At 40.8% G+C, this 26,023-nt stretch overlaps 1 protein-coding gene across 2 annotated transcripts in view; it reads left to right on the top strand.

The window, feature by feature from the left end:
* The window catches only part of psd2 (pleckstrin and Sec7 domain containing 2), a 33,958-nt gene that overhangs the window by 4,717 nt on the left and 3,218 nt on the right, over positions 1-26,023 (top strand). The window contains exons 2-14 of one of the 2 annotated variants that reach the window (XM_044363499.1): positions 4,053-4,639; positions 5,822-6,574; positions 19,369-19,566; positions 19,882-19,962; positions 20,890-21,002; positions 21,355-21,413; positions 22,865-22,954; positions 23,136-23,179; positions 23,307-23,497; positions 23,620-23,690; positions 24,221-24,378; positions 25,268-25,412; positions 25,658-25,801. In XM_044363499.1, coding sequence (XP_044219434.1) covers positions 4,137-4,639; positions 5,822-6,574; positions 19,369-19,566; positions 19,882-19,962; positions 20,890-21,002; positions 21,355-21,413; positions 22,865-22,954; positions 23,136-23,179; positions 23,307-23,497; positions 23,620-23,690; positions 24,221-24,378; positions 25,268-25,412; positions 25,658-25,801 — 2,550 coding nt within the window. In that variant the 5' untranslated portion in view covers positions 4,053-4,136. Of the gene's footprint in view, positions 1-4,052; positions 4,640-5,821; positions 6,575-19,368; positions 19,567-19,881; positions 19,963-20,889; positions 21,039-21,354; positions 21,414-22,864; positions 22,955-23,135; positions 23,180-23,306; positions 23,498-23,619; positions 23,691-24,220; positions 24,379-25,267; positions 25,413-25,657; positions 25,802-26,023 lie in introns of both variants that reach the window. The other variant, XM_044363498.1, reaches the window with a different exon arrangement.

Genomic DNA, 26,023 nt, shown 5'->3' with positions numbered 1-26,023 from the left:
TTTTGGCTTCTCTTTGCCTATAGAGACCAGTCATGCTTATCGCTGGAGACTCCCAGTGGACTGCGGCTCAGAGACTCTGTCTCAGTGATCAATAAATTACGCCATGGTCTGTGTCAACTGCGTACTTTGTTGCGTGTGTTTGTGTGTGCATCAGAGTGTGTGCGTCTGTGTCTGAGTGAGACAGAAAGACAGGCAGACAGATAGAGAGAGAGAGAGAGAGAGAGAGAGATAAATAAAAGACACAAGAGACAGCCTTTTATCTATCTATCGTCATCCTCACTGGAGTGGTGGCTGTTTGGTGTGTGTGTGTGTGTTTGTGTGTCGTTCACATGATTGGCAGATGGTCAGATCGCAATTAAAGGAAATTGATAAGGCTTAAGACTCCCAGTGTTCTGCTGACAAAAGTGGAATGCAATAAGTCTCTCCTGATAGCTATTGTATACGTAGAGACACAAAGACTCACACGCACACACACACACACACACACATAGACCCTTCCTCTATCATCGGCTGTGTTCTCTCCATCCATCCATGTTGGGTGTCTGAGCACATCTACTCTCTCTCCCTCTCCTCAGCAGCAGAATACATAGTGCTGCTCACTTCCACAGTCCTCTTTTTCTGCTGGCTAAGACCCATTTACCTCAATTACTGCAAAATGAGAGGCTGAGACAGAGAAAAAAGAGAGAGAGAGAGAGAGAGAGAGAGACTGAGAGTTAGACTGTGAGATAGCAGAAAACATAATGTGGAACAGATGAAGAGGAGAGAGTGGGAGAGAAACAGGACACTGGAGACGGAGAGAGAGAGAGAGAGAGCAAGAGAGAGAGAGAGAGAATTCACACTTTCCATGTCTGGTTTCATAACTGTTCACTGTTTCCATTTATGGAGATGTGTCACTGTTTTGGTGCGTGTGTGTGTGTGTGTGTGCGCATTTGACTGAGTGTTAATGTGTGCAAATGCATGTAATGTGTAATCGCATAAATGGATGCAAATCGTGCTTGTTTGCATATGGCTAGTACATGTGCATGAATATGAGCTCCGGTAGACTGAGTAGGAAATGTGTTTTAAATATTCGGTATCTGGCTTTTGGATTATTTGAGCTCATTCTAATAACCAGCAGTTACTAATGCATGAATGAGTCAGTCATGAAAATATTTCAGATTTATTACAGTTTTTTTATGTGCACCTTTCTCAGATAAATGCAGTTAATAAATCATATGTGATGCATGTTTTCTGCAGATTTAATACACTGAAACAGCTTGGTGACTAATGGATAATGCCAGTGATTCCCATGCTCCTTCTCGCCAAAAAAAATAAAGAACGAGTTGGCCAATCGCTGATCACGTATTCAGAAAGAATTTGTTGAGGGATCAGTCAGAGCGTCCTCTGAGATCATTGCGCACAGCAGTCAAGCGTGAGAAGAATTAGAAGACGCCAGCAGAGACACACAGCACAAATAAAAAACACATAAGCACCGAATGTGCATTTTCAAAACTTTTCCTGTGTTTCTCCGTGTGACAGATGTTTTCAGTTAATCAGACTGTAAAGTGATGAGGATGACAATCTAATAAAACCAAGGTGGTGGCTTATTCTTGGCTGAGTGTTTCCCACAGGGATTGGGGATTGAGAATTTGGCCGTTTAGGTGACAAGGTGAAGTTGAAAGAAGGAAACAGTCTGCTGTAATTAGGAGACAAGGTTGAAATAAGGGAGCAATTTGCATGATTTTTTTTTGTGTTCTGCATAATTTGCATCATACTTTTGAAGCTTTGATGAAACATTTAGTGGGCCTGTGGTGTCCCCGTACTCAGGGGCTAAGCCAAAGCACTTGCAACATCACAGATACAAATTTGGCTCACATCCTAGCCTGCCACAAATCTTTCCTCTCTACCATGATTCCTGTATTTTTTTTTTCGACACAGTTTGATATCAAAATAAAGCAGAAATGCTTGAAATTTCCTCCTGAGAAACCACAGAGGTTTGTTGGCAGGATTCAATATGTTCATTTCAGCCTAACTAGCTCTTTACCTGCATCTGCAAGCCATCAGAAATACTTGAATCCCAGTAAATATTTTACTGCAGTTGTGCTGTAAGTCTCCTGCTGCGGATGATTCAGCAGAGCATCTAGTGTGTCTAAGGACTGTGTTTATGTCAGGCAGACAGAGCTGCTTCCTGGCTGCACTCTGCAACAAAATCACAATCCAAACGTTCAGCCAACGCAGGTTTGTGCTTAATAAAATGTGCGTCATTCGTTTTGGTAATCGCATTTAAGCTTGATTGATGCCGTAATAAAATGAACTGCAATAATAACTCATACACAGATTATTTACATGACTGTTGCATTATGGAAGACAGAAGTTTATTGTTTTTTTTTTATTATTATCAAGGGGTAAAATAGCCTCTTACATCGTACCGTTATCCTGCACAGTTATGTCACACAAAAGCCAGTTGTGAAAAAGGAAACATGTAACAATAGAGCTGGGAAGTAATTCAAAACGGACTTCCAGTTAAATGTTATCATGATGATGTTATTGTTTATTGTTTTTCAGAATTCTGTTGTCCATACTGATACTTGCACAATCCACTGCGATCAACATCAACTTGAGATGTCAAAACAATCTTACTACAAGGTCCATTATTTGTGGTTCTGGAGCTTTCTCATCCCTTCTCATCTAATTTTAGACTGAGAGTTCATTATTGAAGTTAAAGATCATATGATGTGATAGAAAGCTCCAGAATAGATACTAGTGGACCTCATGTTGACATTGTTGCCAACTGCTGTTTTCAAGGTCAAGAATGAACTTTCAGTCTCAATCAGCTGAAATATTTTCTATTTGATTTTACATTAGCTATATTGTGCCATGTATCAATATCATAAAGCTATTCTTATCATATCATTAATAACATTGATTTAAATCATATCACCCAGTCCATGAAATGTAGGGCTGCAACTAACAATATTTTCAATGTCAACTTTTTTTATTCATTATTTTTTTGATAATTTGATTAAAAGTGTTGATCACAATTCACAAAGTCTCCAAATAGCTTTCCCTGTATCAACAGTCCAAAACCCAAATTTTTTTCACCGTACAATGATATAAAACAGAGAAAAGCAGTGAATCCTCATATTTGATAAGCTGGGAGAAGAACATGTTTTGTGGTTTTGCTCAACCATTAATCAGTAATCAAAATCAGTGATGATTCATTTTCAGTCAGTTTATTAATCGGCTGGCTAATCGTTTCATCACTAATACAGTTCCTTACACAATTCACAAGTATATCTAAAAAAAAAAAAAAAGACTGATTTCTTTTTACACTCACAAATAAATCAATTATTTTTCAGCAAAAGAATAATATATCAAAAGCAGCATTAAGTCCCACATAACAAGCTCTGCACAGCTGTAATTAGTAGCTGCTCATTAGCATTTGCCCTTGAGCTTCAGTAATGATAGAAGAAGACCTACAGAGGTCTCGGCTGCTCAGCCAACAGTGCGAGTGAGAGTAACAGTAGACCATTAGGATACATGTTCAAATCTCAGGTTACTATCATGCATTTACACAGTGCACAGGCAAAGCAGAGATAGAAACAGATAGTCATTCAGCTGTGAAATCTCCACATAGACGGAGAGCGGATGAGCTTGCGGGATCATTTTGACAGGAATCAGCTGGGCTTTATTAAACAAATCTCTCTCTGTGCCAGGCTGCATGTCTGTCTGTATCCTTCTGCCTTCTACTTTTTCTACCTTTTCCTGCCCTCCTTTCAGAGCTGTTTTGGGATCATCTGGTGCAGAGGACAAAGTGTTCCAGACATATGCATCTCTCTCTCTAACACACACATACACACCTAAACACACACTGTAATACACGTATATACACAGCTGTTCCTTTTTTTGAAGGTGACCTCTGTGGTTAGCAATTAGGACTAGAAATAATCGAATGCCTGTAGATACTGTATTCATTTTCTGACACTGCCTTCTCCTCCTCCTCCTCATTTTCACTTGCTATTTCTGATTTTCTTCTTTCATCTGTTCTCCTTTCTGTCTCTCTTTCTCTTCAGAGGGTCCTCCCTGGTTGCTGATCTGAAGCTCTGGTCCTCATCTCTGGCCTGAGTGGACAAACGCCCCCCTCAGTGAGGAGCACCATGACCCAGGAGGGGCAGGCTCTGCCCTCTCCCACCCCACCAGAGAGCCCAGTGGAGCCTAATGCAACCACCGCCTCCACCACTGACCCGCCCACAGAGAATCATAACCAGGCAGAGCAGGACAAACCGGGGGCCGGGACGAAGGACGAGATAGAGGAGGGGAAACAACAAGCAGAGATCAGAGAGGGCGAGGAGGAGGCGCAGGGGGAGACACATGGCGACATAGAGGGGAGGGCAGAAATAAAGGATGAGGGAGGAGAGAGTGAGTTGAAAGAGGAGAAGGTAGATAGCAGAGGCGATGAGGATCAACAGACAGACGGAGGGGCGGAGGGAGAGAGGGAGGGGAGAAGAGAGGAGGGATGTAGAGGTGTAGAGGTAAGCTCAACAGGGGAGGAGGAAGCACATGCAGCGGAGGAGATGAAAGAAGAAGAGGAGGGGAAACAGAATGAAGAGATGCAACCATGTACGGAGGAGGAGGCAACTCATCCTCAACCAGCTGGGCGGTTAGTTCACTAATTCATCACTCTGTTAGGATACAGTGTATACTTTCACTTCATCCTGTTTTATTGTGTGAATATTACACAATAATCATCAAAACTGGATCTGTTTTGGGAGAGCATCCAGTATCACATAAGCTGTTTATCAACTTTTTATCGGCTTTCGTGTCGATAAACAGACTGACTCAGTTAGGCTTACTTTTTATAGAAACCAAAGACTGTTTTTGTGGTTGGGCAGACCATGTTTGTGTTTTCCAATATCACGATAGAGAACCACTGCAATGCTGAATATTTGTAATGGCAGATTGTTTTCTCAGTGTGGTTCTCTGGTACATAATTAGCCTAATGTGCTCCCCTTGCATTTTACGAAATGAATAAGCAAAAAGCCTCAACTAAATGAGCTGAAAGGAAAACAAGCAGAGAGTGAAAATTGTTTAATTTTCAAAGAGCAAGAGGACACATTTAACTAATTTTCTGTCTCTAAAAAATAGAAGAAAGTGGAGGGCGGTAGGTGAAAAGTTCAAAATGTGGCTGGTATTGAATATGGTGAAAAACACGTCTTTAATTAGTGTTTTTCTATTTGAGAAAAAGTGAAGAAAATAAATTTGATTAAAATGCTGAATTTTAGGAAAACTTTATGAACTGTGGCTTAGTGTGGTTCATTTAAATAAACCTAAATGCATCAAAAAAAGAAATAAAAGATTAAAATAGTGACCCATCGGTGGTTCTTATGTTATCAAATACACAGAAATACATAAAGGCATCAATACAAAAAATTCAGTTTATATACTTAAATGAAGCTGCTTTACATCAATCTGTGATGAAACTAATGAATGGCTTATTTCTGTCTATCAGCAGCAAACACAAAGCACTACAATAGATTTGTATTCTTTTAAATAAAAGGAATGAAATAGTGGAAGTTTGACAGCTGAGGGGAGATGTGCTTCCAGCTATTCACAAAGTAACAAATTGGATCTTTCATTTTGCTTCAATTGTCAGTGTGGCTATTCAAGCTGAAATATTTGCCCATTGAGTGTACTTCTCCTGAATGAAGAATGATTTCAACAATGAATATGAATGATCTGCTTTGTGTGTGTGTGCCAAACTCAACAAAGAAACTGCCATATGTTAAAGTCATATGCTAAAGATATTTTCACACTTTTCTGTCTTTTCTCCATATTGATACAGACTGGCGAACGGTATAGGTGGGAATGAAGACGATGATGAAGCCGGCGAGGAGGATGAGGGAGGGGATGAAGGGGGAACTCAAACACACCTGGACACTTTCAGCTCTAACTTCGAGACCACTGTAGAACAGGCCGACACAGAAGTGGAGGAAGAGGAGGAAGAAGTCCAGAAAGAGGGAGATGGGAGAGAAAACCAGGACAGTTTCAGCTCGGTGTTCGAACAGATTGTCGAGCAGGTTGACGTGCAGGAGGATGAAGATGAAGAAGAGGAGAGGGAGTTGGAGGAGGAGAGAGAGAAAGGTAGGGTTGACAACAAAGACGGCTTCAGCTCCACGTTTGAGCGCATCGTAGAGTCCGCCCTGCTGAGAGGCGGGACCTGCTACAGCAGCCTGGACTCTCTGGACGTGCTGTCACTCACAGATGAGACAGACAGCTGCGTCAGCTTTGAGGCACCACTGACGCCGCTCATCCAACAGAGGGCGCTGTTACAGGGCCCTGAACCTCTGGAGCTGGAGCTGGCAACTGTTGAGGAGCAAGAAGGGGCAGAGGCTGGACCAGACGCCCCAGGTGGTGATCTGGAGCGTGGAGCTGGAGCTGTGGCTGGAGTAGGAGGAAGCCCGCTGAGGACCACCATCCCAGGGAGCAGGTCAGAGTTTGTGCTGAGCCAGCCTGGACGCTGGGCCATCCCTAATGGATACCATACAGACTCCCAAGGAGCCATGGAGGGTTGTGGAGCCTTGCTCAACTCCGTCAGGTAAGGGAGAGGCCTGGTTTAGATTTTTTAATCCATTATGTTTGGATTCTTATGTAATTATATCAGTCTAGTGAAAACTGGTGCAGTTTATATCTTTCCTTTCAGCCCTTTATTCTTTATCTCCCGGTCGGCTCTAACGGGGGAGAGCCTTTTTTAATATTACTACTAGCAAAGTCCAAAAACCTTTACACAGGGTCTTTAAAATATACCTCCAAACATTTTGCAACTAGTGTTGAGATTGAAATAACATCAGTTGTTCTCGATCACGTTGTGAGGCAACTGACAGGAGTTTGGGTTTGAATAAAAGTGATTAATAGTAGGATTGGGCAATGTAACCTATCTCATCATCTGTTATTATGTTTTAGTTTTTTATATATATATTGTGAATCATGTTAGAGCTGAGAGCGATTAGCAAGACAGTTTGAACAGTGTATTTTTTAATAGTCCAAAGCAGAAAGAACTCATCAACATCAGTAACAGTCTAGGGGCATTTACATGTAATAACAATAATGTGGAAACAATGTGGAACACAAGGCTGTTGCCGTGGTGCATGCTAAACACATTTGGATGAAAACTTATCTCAGTGATGACAGATTCCAGCGTGCGTCCAGTAGCAGCCAGTCAGTGGGAGCTTTGTGTAGATATCCCACTGTAATCCTGAAATGTAATGAATACACTGTGACCTTGGCTTAACCAGCAGGTGGCGTGAGCCTGGTGAGACCCAGCTGTGAGCCCTTGAGAGGGGGCAGGGTGGTTGATTGGGGGTGTGGATGGAGTAACTGGTTGGTCTAAAGGAAGTATTTTGTCCGTACACACACACACAGTTGATAAACAAATGCTTGTCAGTCTACCCTACCAACAAGCCAACCAACTAGCGTAAAGCACATGTAACAAATCTAGGTTTGTCTTCATATCTCTTGAAACGGAGAGAATGGAAACTATTGTGCACGGTTGGATAGATTTGTGCACTTCAGCGTGAATGCTACATTTCTCACAACAGGATTAAACAGCAACAAGCAAACAAAAAGGCAGTATTTTAAAAATCAAAGTTGCAGTAGGAGAGCTTTTACATTTTTATAGAGTCAGTGGGACTGTTTAAGCAGAAATTGTTGCATTTAAAATGAAATACCCCTTTTCCCTGTTGGTAGTGACTGAGAGCATGGCAAATCCAGACAGCAAGCGTGTGAAGCAGACCTGGAGCTTAATGTATGACAGTACTCAGAATTTGTAGGACTTGTGTCGTGGTTTCATATGGGAGATTAACACTTGAGATGTATGCAACAGTATGGAAATAAGGTATAAGGTGCTTGTCAGTATAATTACACACTTAGATGAACTGAATAGCAGTAGTGTAGCTCAGGAAAGCCAGATGATATTTATGACGATGCAGAGATTTACATTATTATCACTAATTCATCCACTCTTGCCATCATCTTCACAGACCACAACAGCTGACACTACTTTCTTACTTTTAATTACCTTAATAGCACTAAAGAGGGTTGAGGAAGACAGATGAGAGCCACTGAAGGGGGAGGTGGTAACAGGAACCATATGGGAAAAGCCATGTAACCTGAACTATGGCTATAGGCATGTTTGGTTTGCCAGTATACAATCCCAGTGACTTGTTCTCCAGCACCGCCCCCCCTTCACAGTTTCTACAGTTACAAACCGACTGGAATGCCAAATAGATGCACGGACCTCCGACATGATCTGCTCAGCTAACTGCTGGGATTTGTTCTCAGACTCTCCTGGTGCTTCCACAGCTCAGTATGAGTTATAGGATGAACCGAGGATTTTGGATGTCGGCTCTAGTTCTCTTTCCCTCTCTCTCTCTCTCTCTCTCTCCCACCCGTCTACAGATGTTGTCCTTCAAGCACGGACTCGCTTCCTGACCACCAGCGCCAAGCTGAATGAGCTATTGTTTATGTCATGACATCATCGTCTTCAGCTTTCCTCTACCCAGCAGGGTCTTAGCGTGTGTGTTTGTGTGGGTGTGTGTGTGTGTGGGTGTGTGTGTGTGTGTGTGTGGGTGTGTGTGTGTGTGTGTGTGTGTGTGTGTGTGTGTGTGTAAGTGAGTGATTATTGCTCTTCTATGCTAGCCAGCTTGCCAGACATTTGAGCACTTAAATCTAGAGTGGATACATCTGCTGCTCGGTTTTAAAGGGATAGTTTACATTTTAAAGACACTCACAGTATCTTATTTATCATCTACAAGTCCTTGATGTCCATTCAACTTTAGCTTTTGAAATATTAAAGGGAGGTGTCGCAAGCATTAGCAATTCTAAGTCAATGGAGGTAAATGCATTATTGTGACAAAATCACGGTTATAGCGCAGCCAAAGTTTGATTTGCTGTAACATTCTCTAAGGGAACATTAATAATTTTAAAAGTAGTGCTTTTCAGCTAAGTTGAGGTTGAAGTAGCTTGTAGCAGAATGGCTTAAAATACTATCAATTATATTATTTGACCATGCCTGACAAAGATCTTTATTAGATGGAAATGTCAAATTGAAATGTCAAATTGTACTACACACACTACATTGTGTTGATCTTTTGTCTAACTTTTGCCTAAAACTACTGTTAATGAAAGACCTTACCACTGGTGGAAGGTTTTTTTGTGTGTGAATGGACTCTTAAAGCTGATGATGAATAGGAGAACAGGCTTTTATGATTTGAAATTCTCATCTTAAAAGCTTTTTTTGATTCACAGCATCTTTAAAACAGGTGTGGGTCAAAGGAAAATAATATTAAGTTATAAACTGCCTACTGGGCTTTTATTCATCCAAATGTCTGCTATTAACATCCATTATCTCATTCATTTTACTGTTTCTCCCTTTTTCATCTCTTTTTCTTACTGTCACTCCATCTCTTTGTTTGCTCCATCTCCTGTCTCTCTATTCATTTCTCCACTTTATCCATCTTATCTCACTTTATCTCATCTCCTGTCGCCCCCCGCCGTGCTCCTCATTTCTTCTTTGCATCACCTCCTCTTCCATTTCCCCTGCAGTGCTGTCTTGCTGCTGCTTCTTATCTTCCATTCCTTTCCTCTCCTCTTCCTCCCTCCATTCTTCCCGGTGGGTAGCCACAGAATTGGCACAGTTATGCATTTTGGCACCCCGGGCGTCATGGACAACTAGTCTTTTTCACTGCAGGACAGAGCAGCTGCAAAGAAATGGATAAACATGGCAGTCAGTCAGTCAACTTGGCTGACATTTAATTGTTTTATGGGTCAGTCAGTCCATGAGATTTCCTGTCATCCAGAATTTAAAAATAATGGGTTTTTTTTGTTTTTTTTTGCTTCTATCTTTACTGCTATGCAATCATTTCTACGCTGCATTTCTTATGTGTCACTTGTTGGCTTTGGTTGGCTATTACCTTTGCAAGCCATTCCTTTACTGGATATACTGATAAATGACAGTCGGTAGTTTACCTGCAAGACAGTGTTTGTAAGTGGTGATGGTACAGAGTACACATACAGTGAAGAGACAGAAAGTTTCTTTTCAAGTAAAAATTGGAAAGTGGTGTGAAGGAGTTGGATCACTATATGTGCCTAAAAATGCTGCAGAAATGTAGTTTTAGTGAGTCATGAACCAGTTGTACAGTACACATGTCTAATATGCCCTTCATGTATGCAAAATGAATCATAATGATTTACATCGATTCATAATTTTCAAATCAATTCAGATGGCTTTGACGACTTGCATCAGTGTCTTTTTACAGTCCTAGTGCACACATTGTCCAAAATTCGGGCTTCAACTCTCATAACCGGCAGAGCTTTGATAACGCCCCGGGCGGAGAGAAGAAACCTAATCTTACCTCAGCCAAACTCTCCCTGTAGATCGTCTTCCTGCTACTACTGATTACTCTGACATCATACATGAAGGAAATAAAGTAGACAGCTGGCTACAGGGATACACAAAACACTGGCAAGTATTGCAGATGTTGTAGACAGGCCATCCAACACGTGGAAATAAGAAGTGAAGGGTTCCTTTGAAACAGTCAGTGATGCTCTAGTGCCAGTGTTTTAGTCAGCAAAGCGGCTCGTTAGTTTTCAGGCATTTCAGTCAGTTCATCACATAGTTTATTTGTCAGTCAGTTGGCAGCTAGTGTTTTAGATTAGACTGTCAATCACATTGTCACATGCTTAGTTAGTCAGTCAGTGTGTTAATTTACATGAGTTGTGGCCCTTTGTGCCCTCCGGGAATCGTCACTGAGGTTGAAGCTTAACCTTAATCCACAGATGCTGCTAAAACCACTAGGAAAACACATTCTATCTGTCTGTCTAGCAGCTTACTACTACACAGCTAGATCTACACGATGGAGCCAACCAGTTGAATGCTTATGTGATAATGTGACTTGTGTAGTTTCTGTCCATGCACACAAACAAGTACACACACATACACACACACACACAGAGTGAAATGCTTAAGAGAAAGGAAACACGTGGTCATGGATACACCACTATAAACCATTATGCACAGAAACACATCAAAGCACAAACTAATATACAAATGTCATGGCATTGGAAGTATGTGTGTCTGTACTTTCATGCATGCATGCAGTATCTGTTTCTGCACATTTGCATGCATGTACCCGTGTGTGTGTACCCATGTGAGGAAACATGCTGTGAGAGTGTCGCCCCCCCCCCCCCCCAGCTCGCGAGCCTACCAGATCTAAACCCAAGCAGAGCAGATAAAAGCCGGCGCAGTTGTTTCCATATCAGAGAAGCAGCTCTGCCTTGTGGTCTAATCTCTTTCATATACACTGTCAAACGCAGAAACCCACACATACATAAAAGGGACAGGGGCCAGCAGCATGCATGCGTAAACAAAAATGTGCACAATGTTCGTACATCCTAATGCTCACTCAGTGACACAGATATGGGAGCTCATCATATCTATCATTCACATTCTGAATCTACCTCTCTCTCTGTGTTTCTCTCTTACACACACACACACACACACACACACACGCACCAACACACACACACACAAAGTGACATCTTTCAGGATGTCACTTTGGGAATAAAACCCTTAGCGTAGTTCTATAGCGCTGCTGAAACATCCTGCAGATTATCCTTTCCTGGCTCTCAGTCAGCCAGTGATATGGACACACACACACAAATTCTCTTTTTCACCCTCTCACCACACTAACTGAATCATTTCAGCACCGACAGATTTATCCCCCGTCTATTTATAGCTCGACTCTATGTTTTATGACACATCTCACAGTCTTACTGTACCAGTGACTGTTTTGGCGGAAGGAGGTTCTTCTTAGCACAGGCTTCTCTCCTCTGAGGCGTCTGTCAACACTTCCTATATGTGTTGAGTGGAAGTCGAGCCAGACTCTACAAAACATTTGTGACTGTTTTTTGGCATTTTCTGTTCCCCTGTTTGAATCTGTAGCTGATTTTAAGGCAGACGTTATTCTGTAGCTCAGTCTTTTACCAAACACAATCCCACACCTGACCACAATTAGTCTCACCCAGCCGAAAGAGGTCACCATTGTCCATTGTCTGCCACAAAGTATGTGTCTTGTGTTGGTGTGTGTGTGTGTGTGTGAGTGTGAGTGTGTGTGTGTGAGAGAGAAAGAAACCAAATTACAATATTGTTGCCAGTGCGGTGAAGTAAGAGATAACATTTAATGAGATTATTGTTATCTAGTTGAAAGTTATAGCCTTTAATAATACATAATAAAGTAATTAATAACAATGATGGCTGAATTCCATCTAGTGTCTTCAGTTTCAGGGTTCTCATATCATGCATGCTGGCTCACTGTCACATTGTCTGAATATAACGGACTATAATAGAATATAACATTATTAACACGCTTAGTAACACGCTTTTCCTGCTATGACAAGTCAAAAAGTCTGCTGTGAAAAAGGCCTGTTGAGTATTTATTTTGGGGTTTGTGAGCTAAGTGATACTGGGTTTAGTAAGATTTTCTACATGTTATATGTTTCTTGTCTTAACATCTCAGGATCATGTGGGAAATATGTATGCTCATTTTAACATATAATAATATAATCTCTTGGAATCTTCTTTCTTTCTTTAATGTTAAAGGAAAAAAATTCAAGGCACAATAATTTGGTTAGCATTATGTAATCAAATTCACATTAAGTCTGTAGATTCTACAATAGACTCTATTGTACATTTAAAAATATGTTATAATGTAACATGTTTTACGTTTGTAGACATTCATTTTTGACATCACTAGTGGATGGTAGTGGCTATAGATATTGCAGTAACAAGATTGCAATAATAAAATCACAAAACCAAACAATTTGAAATTTGAAGTTAATTCACTCCTTCCCTAAATTAGTTGAATTAATATTAAAGAACCCCTCCCTCAATATCTCAATCAATTGCTCAATAACTTGTTAAAATCCTCAGACATCTCCTCCTTCTTCCTCATTTAAAAATACTAGTTGTGATGTCACAAATTGCGCTCGTAGGTTCACGCCTTAAACTCAGACTTTTTCACACATTCATCATTCTGCACATTGAGGCCCAAACACCCAAATGAATTAAGAAGAAGAAAAACACATTTTTGAGTGGAGGGGGACTTTAAGTTACTGGGTTTGAGTCTTCCAGTAGGTTAAACTACTGATCAAGCTCTAAAGAGGGACATTTTTTAACAGACTGCCTCTTGAAAACAACTTTAAATTGATTAAGAAGAAACTAATGGACAGTCTGTCAACTTTTCCACTTTCACTCAATAAAAAGTACGCTCAGCAATCATCTATTATATAGATTAGAAACATTTGGACTTAAAGGTGTGGTTGATTACATAATCACTATCAAGCACTTTTAACCTTTCCATTATGGATTGATGTAAATATGGTTGATGCTGTAATTAATTGTCTTGTTCGGCCTTTGGCCTTCTTTGTTGAGTTTATTGGTGTCCAGGACACACCTAGATGAATCATATCTGTACAATGTCCTCTTCTGCTTTTTGACTTTAACTTTGGCGGCATGTCCTGTCTACGGGAAGGACTCATTCTAATAGGCTGCATATGTTACTGAGGGGCACTTACATCCTGCTCCTTCAAAGGCTGACTGTTCAAAACTCAAAATCAGTTGTTCCTCTGTGTTCGCTGCCATGAGAAGATCACATCTGTGTTGCAACAGGTTTATATAAACTGCTGTCTGTGAAAACTCCATGATGTGCAAATGACAAAGGATATCCATGAGTCATGGTAGTACGCTGCTCACAAACTGACGTGTGACCAGTGTTCAGCAGCGTCTGCTTGGTCCAAAAAAAGTATTCTTTTCCCAGAGCTGACTGAATTTCTGAGTAGTTGTCGTCTGCTGACCTCGGTTTAAACCAGGTAGCAGTGAATCTGTTCATGCTGGTCTGTGCAAATACCAGTCAAACTTCCACCAGGGTTTTGTCTCTATTCTCATCTTCCATCTCATCCCACAAATGTTGTACTTTTGACCTTACAGCTGCCTGTCTGTCATCTGCCTTTTCTATTGTTCTTTTTTCCCACCAAATTAGAAAGAGGAAGGAGGGATTTAGATGATGAGGTTAACATGCAGGGATGTGTCAGCTTCATAAAAATCAATATATATGTGTGTACTCTTAACTTACTGTACATTATTTACATAAGTACATAATAACCTCTAATCTAGTAGTCCTTAATAAGGAAATACTGTACATTTATACTTCTTTACATCTTTCTCTATCACACAACATCCTCATTTTACATTAAAAATAGATTATTTTTCCAAATCAGTGGTAAACTCTTGCGAAATAGGGTTCACCACTTTAAAAAAAAAAAGTTAAGTGGCTTTACTCTGCCTTGCATCTGTGGTTCTTGAGCCATATTGAAGCAATACACTGGAGGAATGTACAGAAATAACCACATGCAATGACTACACGCTGGAAAGCAGCCTGCTGAGTGAACTTTGAGAGTCCAAATACAGGACGTCCCGCTGGTATTGAACTGATCTGCTGGCTCAGAGCCCTTCACTTTAATGCAGAGGAAGTTGTGTTGGCTGGGACACATAGAGCCATTGTAAAGCCACCACTAGGAACAGCCAATTCATCAGGAAAAGTCTCTCCAGTCAGTTTGCTCCGCCCCCAACATCCTCTCCTCTGTGGTGCGCTCAGACAGCCAAGAAACTTCAAGGAAAAACTCTAAACACGTTCACTGCCTGTTGACACCGCTGGAATAACGCAACAGGCTAATTGATCTTCTCAGAGCAGGCTATAATTAGAATATATGAGCTGACTTCCGCTGAGGTACACGAAGAATCTGATTTGGCTTGGAGTTAAATAACAAACCGGGCCGATGCAGATTTTACCGACTACTGGATGATGAGGCGGACGGACCGTAGCGCGCCTTTAACCGCTGATTACCAAGATCCGAGAGACGATGTGGAAAGAGGAATATGATGTTCACTTCGACTTTTTGCTGCAGCTCCTGTAAGTTTGACATTTTCCTCAGACCTGTGAGGTTTGGAGGTTTTTTTTACGTGCGAATGGGTGGGAACATTAACATTATGCTGCGTGGCAAATGGAAATAGTGAGGTAGCTGTAGTGTAAGTTTACTGACGAAAAATCACTGTGGTACTAATATATTAATCCTTTAGGGATCAAACTATGGCTCTACATTTGGAGAGAGGTTCAATCTCATGTTCATGTTGTATCGCTATAGGGGATCAAAGTGTCTGCCAATCAATAGAATGAGCTTATAGAGAATGAACAAAACATCTTTAACAATATTTCTACTTAAAATAAATAATAAAATAGATTACTCTAGTTATTTTTCATTGGTCTACCATCAGATAATATAATATATTAAATGAGAACTTTTAGTTGTAGTATATTTTATTGATGCCTAATTTCTCTAAACTGACTGACTTGTACTTTGAACTGTGACCAGCATTTTTGCAAAATCAATATGAGCCGACTCTTTACCCATCATGGCCTCAGCTGATGACCCACTGCTGTCAATAATGCTCAGAAAAACAAAATGTGTAGTAATGGCTGTAGGTGCTTTTGTTTCACATTCATACAGTGAGTCGAATATTGCAAGAGTCTGGTTTTTTTGCAGAGATTGTATCTACAAGCCCCGGCAGATGACCTGGCTGACACACAAACACACATAAAGAGCTTTTCTATGTGTGTTTCTCCTGTTTGTGTATGTCAGCTAACCATCGATGAATGTAAACAAAAATGAAAGAAAACTCACAGAATTTTATAATCCCATAATTGTTGATTACCTTCATAGAAGATGCCACTTAGACCCTTACCTGCCCCCCCCCCCCCCTCACACACACACACACATCCCCACCCACACACACAACTTGCATGCAGACACACCTTATAGGTGTGGGTACGGGAGCACAACCAAAGAGATTAACGTGAGTCACTGGCATGCACCATCATGCTTTTTTATCTCTTTCTGGCTGACACACACATACACACACACACACACACACACACGCCCAGAGTGGTGGTTACAGTGACTATGTGTGGCCTGAGGATACAGAACTGTGCCTTTTAGATAGACAAATAGGTTTACTGTGTGCCACTTGGCCCAGAGTAGCACCAAATATCTTGGCACAAAGGGCCTGCACTAGATATCTGACACTTCGTATTGTCTCTCTCTCACTCTTATTCTGTGTTTGTGTGTGTATTGGTTCTATTATTGCCAGACGGCATTGCATCAGGGTAGCCCGGCATCATTTTAGCCCTATGACTGATATGAGCTGTGAATGATTTATGAGGTCTCTCTGAGTCGAGTGAATTAATATGGTCAGACAAGCGAAAGCAATTTCACTGCAAACACACAGCTAGATATTGTATTGATGGTTTACCACAGACGCATTTTATTGTGAGAGTCCATTTGTGTATGTGTGTGTGTGTGTCTGTCTGTCTATATGTGTGTATGTGTGTGTGTGTCTGTGTCTGTGTCTGTGTCTGCGTCTGTCTGTCTGTGTGTGTGTGTGGACATGTGTTTGCAGGCATTTGCATAATATGTATATACCCATCCATCCATTTTTCAATTTTAAAGCACTTGTCTGGGTCTCAAGGGAGATCTCAAGGTGATCCCAGGTTTTGGCGGGATATATAGTCCTGTAAGTGGGGTCTGCTGAGGGGTGTTGTCCCTATTGAACATGTTCAGAGTACCTCCAGAGAGAGCTGTACAGGAAGCATCTCAATCAGATCCCCAAACCACCTCAACTAGCTCCCTCTTAACACAACAACAGCGTTCCATTGGTTTCACTCCTCCCGGATATACAGGCTACCCACCCTGTCCCCGAGGACAAGCCCAGACACCCTGCAAACGAAACGAATTTCAGCCGATAGCATCTGCGATCTAATTCTGGGTGGTGATTCTCTGCCACAATTAGTTGGAGGACTTTGCTTGTCTCACCCCCTTGTGGTGGATGGGTTCATGTGTCCCCATGACCCTGGGAGCTGTGTTGTTGAGGGCAATAGCTCCTTGTAGAGTCTCCCAGTGCAAATTGGTCGAAGGTCAGGGGCATGATAAGGAGTAATCTAAAGAACCTAATGAGTCAGTCAAGACAGGGAAGTGTAACCTTGCCTGTAGCAGGGAAATCAAGGCCATTTGTAGGGGTCATCTGACAGGGTGTAGTGTGTAGTCAGCTACTGTTGGCAGCATGTGATGGCAGGGGTTTGACCCCTGGCTATGGAAATTGTTTGTTGTGTCTGTATTTATCTGTACTTATATTGTATCAGCAATAGTCTGTACTTTATGATGGCAGTTTGTGCCTCACAGCAAAATTGTGATAGGCAGCCTCTACTACTTCTTCTTCTTCTAGCACAGGACACTTGGCTTCCGCTGTATCCATGGTAACCAGCAAATCCCTTACGACAACAGTGCGTAATGTATTGAATTTGTGAGGCTAATGCAATTGGGCTGATCAGATTATGCAAAAAAACTGAATCATCTGGCAAATGCTGACGGTGCCACACAGATGCGCACACAGACAGGAAATGAGGAAATACCATTTAGCCTGATGGAGGTGAATGTGAACTCTATCTCGAGAAATGGCACGGAGACAGCATGGTGTTTAGGTTTGATTTGTTAATAAATACCACAACAATGTGCAGTTCGTGTGTGTTCCTTTCTATTAAATGTTGTGCTATTTTGTAGGCATGTTAGATGATTTATGTCCAGTGGTTTGGTGGGATGAATGTGTTACAGACATTGTAAATAAGATGTGCAGGATGATCTTTCATTAGAAATGTCAATAAAGTTTTAAAAAGAGGCATCACTAGTTGAAGTAACAAATCCAGTCTGAAACAATCCATCTGCACTGAGTATTTAAAGTCCAATAAAAAGGCTAATTAACTTGTCATTGATTAACTGTGCAGCAGTTTGCCATGTATACAGTGCAATACAGCTCAATATCTTACCTCAGTAAGTCATAAATAAATAAAGCAGGGCATTAATTAATACACTTCAATGATTTTTTTCCATTGTCCTGATGACACTTGAACAGTTTTGGGAAGTGAAAGGCCTCGGCTTGATTAGACAGTTCATCAAATCCTTCAACCCTGTTGTTCAGCGACACACTGCAATTGTAGTCAGCAGTGTTGGCCTTATTCCTCTTTGTTAAGTCTCCACGTATTCTTTTCTTCTTAGTTTGAACTGAGATTTAAGCAGTTGTGTAAGCTGTTATTGATTCTGCAAACATTATTCTTACTCAAGAGCATTGCAAGTGGTTTGAAAATTCTTTCCGCTGGTGTTAAAAGAGGCTTGTAAATAACAATAGAGGGCAGTTAGTTGAAATCTAATCAAGAAGAAAAGAGCCTGGTTTGATGTTTGTTTCATAATGATCACCATAATTTATAAAGCAGTGTAGTTGAACAACTTTTCAAGACACTTCAGTTTGAGACAATGCATCAAATGTGTCAAAGTGAGAGATTATAACTTTAAAAAAGGGAATGTTATGTTTGGGAACATCTGTCATTAATATGACAGTAATGACTATGCAAGTCATTACTGAGCAATGGAAGCTTGTGCGTGTTTGCTCTCGTGTCTTCAACTGCTTGGCAGCTGATTTGATGTTTTTCTTAACCTTAACTACTCCTGCAGGGGTATTTGAGTACATTCAGTCCTCAGAAGAAACACCGTGCGTAATAGTCATGCAGTTACACCCATTCACAGCTGGGATAGACAGCTCAGTGATAGACAAGTATGAGATAGACAGTTTACTGGTTGAGTTGCAGGTTGGGTGTTTTTTGCTTGAGGGCAGGTTGATGGGAGTTATTGAGGCCAAAGAGAACATTACTTGTTCACTACTACTTCAAGGACCTTTACAAAATGAAACTTTTCTAACTTTTAGGCTATAGCACATTTGCCTGAAATGGAGGAGGTGAAGAATAAACCTGAGGTATTAGTTTTTATATTACAGTACTTGAATTCAAATTATGTTAGTGGTCTGAGATTAGTGGAGCTTTTTGGAAGAGATTGGGGCAGGTGAAATCTGCTTCAGCTTTATAATCAGCCTTCAGAGCCACTGCATTAAAGTAGGACATTAAGTGACAGAGAAACTGGGTCAGTATCAAAACAAGTCATTTAAACATCATTTGACTTTTGTTTGTGTGTATGTGAACATATGTTTATGTAATTGAGTTTTATGCTCAGCAGCTCATTTTCCCCCTGTCTTGTTTTAAGTGAGTGGGCATGTAGCGATGGACATGTGTTCCATTCATTAACCTGGGCACCTGCCTGTTTGTGTGTGTGTGTGTGTGTGTGTGTGTGTGTGTGTGTGTGTGTGTGTGTCTGTTTTTGTGTGTATGTTCTCCTCCCCAGCGATGCAAACCTCACAGACGTGCTGTCTGACTCAGAGGAGTGCGATTTGGGCAGTCTGGAGCGTTTGGAGCGCGGCAGCACCGACACTTTGGCCAATGGCTGTCGAGCCGACTGTGAGGCCGCCAAGAGGCTGGCCAAACGCCTCTATCACCTCGAGGGCTTCAAGCGCTGTGATGTAGCCAGACACCTGGGCAAGAAGTGAGCACGCAGACACACAGTCACATGCACTGGCTGATGGACTGATAAATCACCAGAAACCGAGGAAAACATGTTGACACAGCTACTTCATATTCTAACATGTACACTATTAAGACATAATGTACACACTGATCCACATAACACATAATCAGTCACATCAGCTCAATATTACTTAAAGCTACAAAAAATATTATACAGTTGTCTAGAGGAGGCTTCTCTAATACAGTGGCATGAAGACAACATTTATATAACACATTCATTCCTCTTCAGTGCCACGTTGATGTGCTGATGCTCCGTCTTTCTGTCTCTCTGCAGTAATGAATTCAGCCAGTTGGTGGCATCAGAGTACCTGAGTTTTTTTGATTTCTCCGGCCTGTCGCTGGATCGAGCCCTGAGGTAATGCACAGTCAGCACTTTGAAGAGATGAGTGTGTGATGGTAGATGTGAGAACACGTGTGTGTGTGTGTGTGTGTGTATGTATATTCCTCACATTGCCTCTTCACAAGACATTAGCTTTGAGCTAATGAAGCTGTCATGTTGAGTACAGTTAGCCGGTGTAGCTGTCATGTTGCTGCCTTCAGCCCCTGGTCTTCAGCTAAGAGGCCTCATGAGTGCATTTCAGACTGGTGCCCGATTTGCATACTGTTGTTAAAAAGTAACATGTCACATATGTAAGGTCCTGTGTTGCTTTGGATATTGTTTGGATCTTGGTGATTTAGATTGGATTACTGTATGTCAGTTCAATTTCTCACCAGGTCTTACTAAAGTCTTACTAAAGTCTTACTAAAGTCAGCCATAGTAGTAGTCCATGTCTGGAAGAAACTGTTTCAACATGGTGTATAAATCTAAATTGTTTAGTCACTGTAGTTGAAGTTGGAACAAGTGGATATTTAGTGCCTTTGCTTGAAAAAAATAACTAAACTGATTAATTGATTATCATAATATTTGCGTGTTATTTTTGTTGATTAATTAATGGATTCATAGACTAATTGTTTCAGCTGTACAACATTGTTTCACTTAAAATGTACAGTATTAAAAGTAGAATGAAGCCTGTTGATGAACATACACACCGAGACAGAAAGATGATAGTCAGTCCTTATTGAGCTATACTACAGTATGCATCAATGCTTGGCCAAATTTTAAAAATCAAGCTGTTCTATGTTTCACAAATATTTCAGAGTGTTTCCATGAAAGCTGTCAGCTGCATTCCCACGCAAATTCTATTTACTGCTGGGAGTGATGAAATCTCTGATGAAATTTTGCAGAGATGCATCACAAGGAAACATGTGACCTCCCGTTGACCTTGTCATTTATGTGTGACAGGAACTTTTTAAAGGCCTTTCCGCTTATGGGGGAAACTCAAGAGAGAGAAAGGGTGCTTGTACATTTCTCAAGACGCTTCTGCCACTGCAACCCACAAACGCCCACCTCTGAAGGTCAGAGCCATGACGATGATGATGCTGAAAAAGATGGTAATGAGGAACCGAATTGTACAAAATAACTCACTGTAAAATATCTGAATAAACTATTGCTGATTTTCATATAGATCCCAGTTGATCAAACATATCTACAGTAGTGCTAAAGCTAGAGCTATTTGCATAAACCTTCAAATATGAGCATCATAAATGTAAATACAGGAGCAGCTAAGATTATTTTAGCATGTAGGCTTTCAGTGATAACAAGGACTTTGGATTGATTTTGGATTTGTGTCTATGTTTACAATAAGGAAACACAGAGGAGTAATATGACATTTAGCTGACCTCAGCCTTGTGTATTGTCCTGTTGCAGATGGAGCCCACACATTAACCTGCGCCCTTATGCTGCTCAACACTGATCTACATGGACATGTATGTACTCTCTATGACACCAGTACTGCTGGAGTCCCAGTCCTCTAATCTTCCTGCATAGTTGGAAAACAAACCATAAACACAGGCCTTTGCTAGGAATGGCACGTCTCCATTTTCATCCTATTTTCAATCTACAGTATTTCTTTTTCCTTTCTTTGTCTCTCTCTCCTCCCCAGCCTACTTTCTGACCTGTTTCTGTCTCGCCTCTCCTCGAATAGTCTCATCTGTTCACTTTTAAACTGGAGCACTGTGGTCTGGGTCACATAACACAATCAGTATCCTAGGCCCTGTGCTTTTGCCTTTTCCTTGACCCCGCTGCTCAACTCCACTCAGTCCCTGCTAAAAACACTTGTAGTGAATATCCCTCCTGTGACTAATATTCTTTCTCTCTTTTCAATTCCTTTTCCTCCCTTTCAAATCCTTCCCCCGCTAACCACATCTGGTCCTCTGGTCTCTCTCTGCCCCTGCAGGTGGTAAGTATACTTATAGGACTAAGATGAGAGCCCTGTTCCTCATTAACATCTGTTTCTTCTTTTGTCAACATAATTTCGGTCAGACTTTCAGAATATATGTCATTTTAGACTCCTAATAAAGGATGCACCCACAGTGATATACTCATTTTTAATCATTGTTATTCAGTGACACAAAATTTGGCTGCTATATAATAATATTGTTTACTAAGAAATGGTTGGCACATTATTTAGACTAGTATTTATTCTACTTCAAATAAGATGCAGTATTGGTTTTAGCAGTGAGAAAAAAATCTGCTCTTTTTTTTCCTGTGGAGTAATTTAGTGTATCTAAATTACAGTTCAAATTGAAACAAAGTGAACATCATATTCATTTTAGGGTAGGCTATACAATTCCTTCTTTAAAGAACTTTAACTTAATAACTGTCTGGCATTGCATAAAAGTGTAAATTAATTTGTTATCTAAATAGTGAATAACACCATGTTATGTTTTCATGATGACAAACTGGAAACTATCGATTTTTTTGTAACAGTGTTGAGTCAAATTAGTTATAGTTCCACATCTCAGGTTACAAGCTTCAATCAGGCAGAAATTGACACCATCACACCAATGTTTTCCTCCTCCAGTGATGCTCAGGAGGTTAAACAGTGGGAAAGGTTCTGTAAGATGATACTTGATCAGCTCATATATGGAGACCCAGTATCTCTACCACTACCTGCACATCTTCAGCAGCATTACATTGCCACCCAGTGGACAGTTACACAAGGTTGGAGCTGATGAAAAGGGTCTGAAATCATCAGCTATTTTAGAGGTGTCAACTTGTATTGATACTGAGCTAAGCAAGACTCACAAATTTGGCTTCACACAAATACAGAAAAATAAATACAAAATATTTTAGAATGGTGAAATTTTCTGTTAAACTTGAGCTGATTGTTTTGTTGTTTTTACCTGTGTGTGTCGGTTTGTTCTCCTCTCCTCAGAACATTGGAAAGAAGATGTCATGCCAACAGTTTATCAGTAATCTAGATGGCCTCAACAATGGCAAAGACTTCCCCAAAGACTTATTAAAGGTACAGATCTGCTCCTGAGAGAGTACAGCTACCACAAAATTCCTACTATTTTGCCGTTGTGCTCTTTATTTTGTCTTAATGTCAGAATGGAGTTTTGTCTTCACATTTCAACCCTATAGTCAAATGAAAATACCTTAAAAAAGATCTTTACAATTTCTTTTTTACTGCCCTGCCAACACAGGTCCTGTATAACTCAATCAAGAATGAGAAGCTCGAGTGGGCAGTGTGAGTATGCATTTTGTGTTGATCAATAGGAAAAGTATTTGGGGTATGCAAGTTTTTTAGAAGTAAGTACACTTGAATACGTGCTGCTCAGGTTAATCTGAATGTGTGTGTGTGTTTGTGTGTGCAGTGAGGAGGAGGAGCTGAGGAAGAGTCTGTCAGAGCTAGTGGAGGAGCAGTGTGAGGGCGGGAGTAAACGTGTTGCCAGGGTAACGGACGGCAGTAACCCTTTCATCGCCATCCCCATCCTCCTTAATGCCGTCACCTACAAACACGGAGTGCTGACCCGCAAGAGCCACGCCGACATGGACGGCAAACGTAGTGAGTGACACGTACACAAACTCACACGCAGGTTTATGTTTGACTGAAGTTACTAAAATCTTTATCAGTTATTGTTAATAAAAATGTGAAAGTTTTGGGGGTTTTTTCTCTCTCTCTTCCAGCACCGAGGGGTCGCCGTGGTTGGAAGAAGTTCTATGCGGTTCTGAAGGGGATGATCTTGTATCTCCAGAAGGTACCGCATCTCGCCCTCTGCTCTGTTGCCATAGAAACACACATCCACCACGGCTGTCACTGCGGTGGTGGTGGTTGCTGCTAGCTGCTCTGCTCTGCTCTGCATGCGTGTGTGTGTGCGCTTGTGTGTATGTGTGTGCTTGAGACAGAGTGAGATAGAGAGAGCATTAAGAGAGGAAATGAGGCATTGCTGCTGTGGTGCATGTTTGTCTCCCCCTGCTGGGAGGAAGGCTGCACTGACCACATGTAAGGTTAATGTGTAATCTTAATTAAATGAATTAGCTTGTACTTCTGTCATAAGCTATGTAATATTTTCACCTGATGATGTTAGTATTGATATTTGTATAAAAGAGTTATCTTTTTTTAATCTTTATATATCATTAAATCAGGACTGTACCTCAGGGTGAAGTTGTCCTTGAGTGTCCACCTCAATTTAGACATTTTCGAAATCATTAAACTGACTGAAACACGACAACTTCCAAACATATGACCTGCAATTCCTTTGTGCTTTTTCTTTCGTTACTCACCCAGGATGAGTACAAGCCTGACGCCGACATTTCAGAGGTGGACCTGAAGAACGCAGTGCGGATCCACCACGCTTTAGCCACTCGTGCCACTGACTACAGCAAGAGAGCCAATGTACTGAAGCTCAAAACCTCAGATTGGAGAGTCTTTCTGCTGCAGGCCCCGTGAGTCACCCTAGTCAATTTTCCATTACATTAGAAAAAAAATACACTCAAAAGTACAGAAATTAAGACTAATACAGTGGATTTTTTCCCCCTTAATACAGATATGTTTTTAAATTTTATCACCCTTTTTCCTTTGTGGCATTTGTCAGCAGACGGTCTTGTAATATGTCCTGAACAAGATATGCAGGTGTTAAAACAGATACTGATGATAAATTGTTTCTATATTGTGTGTCTCTTAAAGTTAATAAAGTACTTTGTAATTTGGAAATAAATTTCGTTTAATGCAAAAAGTTAGCAAAATACTTTCCCCTAGGCACTGATAATTAGACAATTAAATGGGCATTCGTGATTGTGATGCCTCATTTTAATTCTCACACAATTTATTTTGCATCAACAGGATAAATCTATCCTTGTGTTGACAGCAAAAATGTTTCAGTGATTTGTAAAAGATTTGTCATTTTTGTGTAAACTAACTTGTAAGTTGCAGAGTACGAGTCAAACTCCCTTTGAAGGTCATGCACCCTCCTCTCATCTGTTTGGAGGGTTCGTCATATTGAAGCAGTACTGTACTGCTGTGAACAGGCAACAACCAAAATAAAAGTTTAAAAAACAGATTCTAAAAAACAATGTAGATTTAAAACAATTAGACTGTCGCTCACAATGTCAAATGAATGGCTGATATGAGTCAGAAATTCTTAAATTAGCTTCTGTGAATTGGAACCATTTTCTATTGTTTTGCTATAATTTTCTGCAGCTAACTGAATGTATCCGGCCTTTTCGTTAAGACGAACCTGCGTGACTGTTGCTAAACTAGAATATACAACAAAATAAAGATAAATCAAGTAATTGTCATTCTCTGCACTCACCTGCTCTCCGTCTTTCTCTTCAGGAGTGAGGAGGAGATGATGTCTTGGATCTTCCGGATAAACCTGGTAGCAGCGCTGTTCTCCGCCCCGGCCTTCCCTGCTGCCATTGGCTCCATGAAGAAATTCTGTCGGCCCATCCTACCGTCCTCATCCACCAGACTCAAGCAGGTGAACACACACTGTTAGAAAATAGTGCAAATAAATGTCTATTTATGATTGAAATTCTAGCAGTAAGCATTTTCCCAGTACACCGTATAGTACAGCAGCACCCACAATTCTTCCTGGTTAAAAACCTTTACACAAAGTTTACATCTCACTACATTACATTTTTATATATTCTATTTGTGTCCGCTTGCATCTGATTGGTTGTCTTGGGGGTCTTCCGGTGTCTGTCTGGGCTGTGATTGGTGCAGGAGGAGCAGCTGCTGAGTCATGAGAGCAAGCTGAAGCAGATGAGCCTGGAGCTGGAGGAGCACCGGAAAAACCTGCCTTCATCCGACCCCAAAAGCCGCGACTGGGAGGAGTACCGCCTCAAAGAGCACTACCTCACGTATGAGGTACAGTCTTTGTGATCAAGAATATGACGAATGGCCTGTTTGTAATTATAAGATTTTTTATTAGAAGCATATAAAACTCAAAGGTGATCAGTTTGTTCTCTAAAATTGAAAATGATAATAATTTACAGCATCAAAATACATATTTTTAATGTTTTTTTAAGGGTCTTAAACTGTCAATCTTTACATTAATGTGTCAGTAAAGTAAGTAAAACCTGCTGTGTG

The sequence above is a fragment of the Thunnus albacares genome, chromosome 10 (genome assembly GCF_914725855.1).
Source record: "Thunnus albacares chromosome 10, fThuAlb1.1, whole genome shotgun sequence".
Taxonomy (NCBI): Eukaryota; Metazoa; Chordata; class Actinopteri; order Scombriformes; family Scombridae; genus Thunnus; species Thunnus albacares.
The sequence above is the reverse complement of the archived record's forward strand: the minus strand, read 5'-3'. Positions and strand labels throughout refer to the sequence as shown.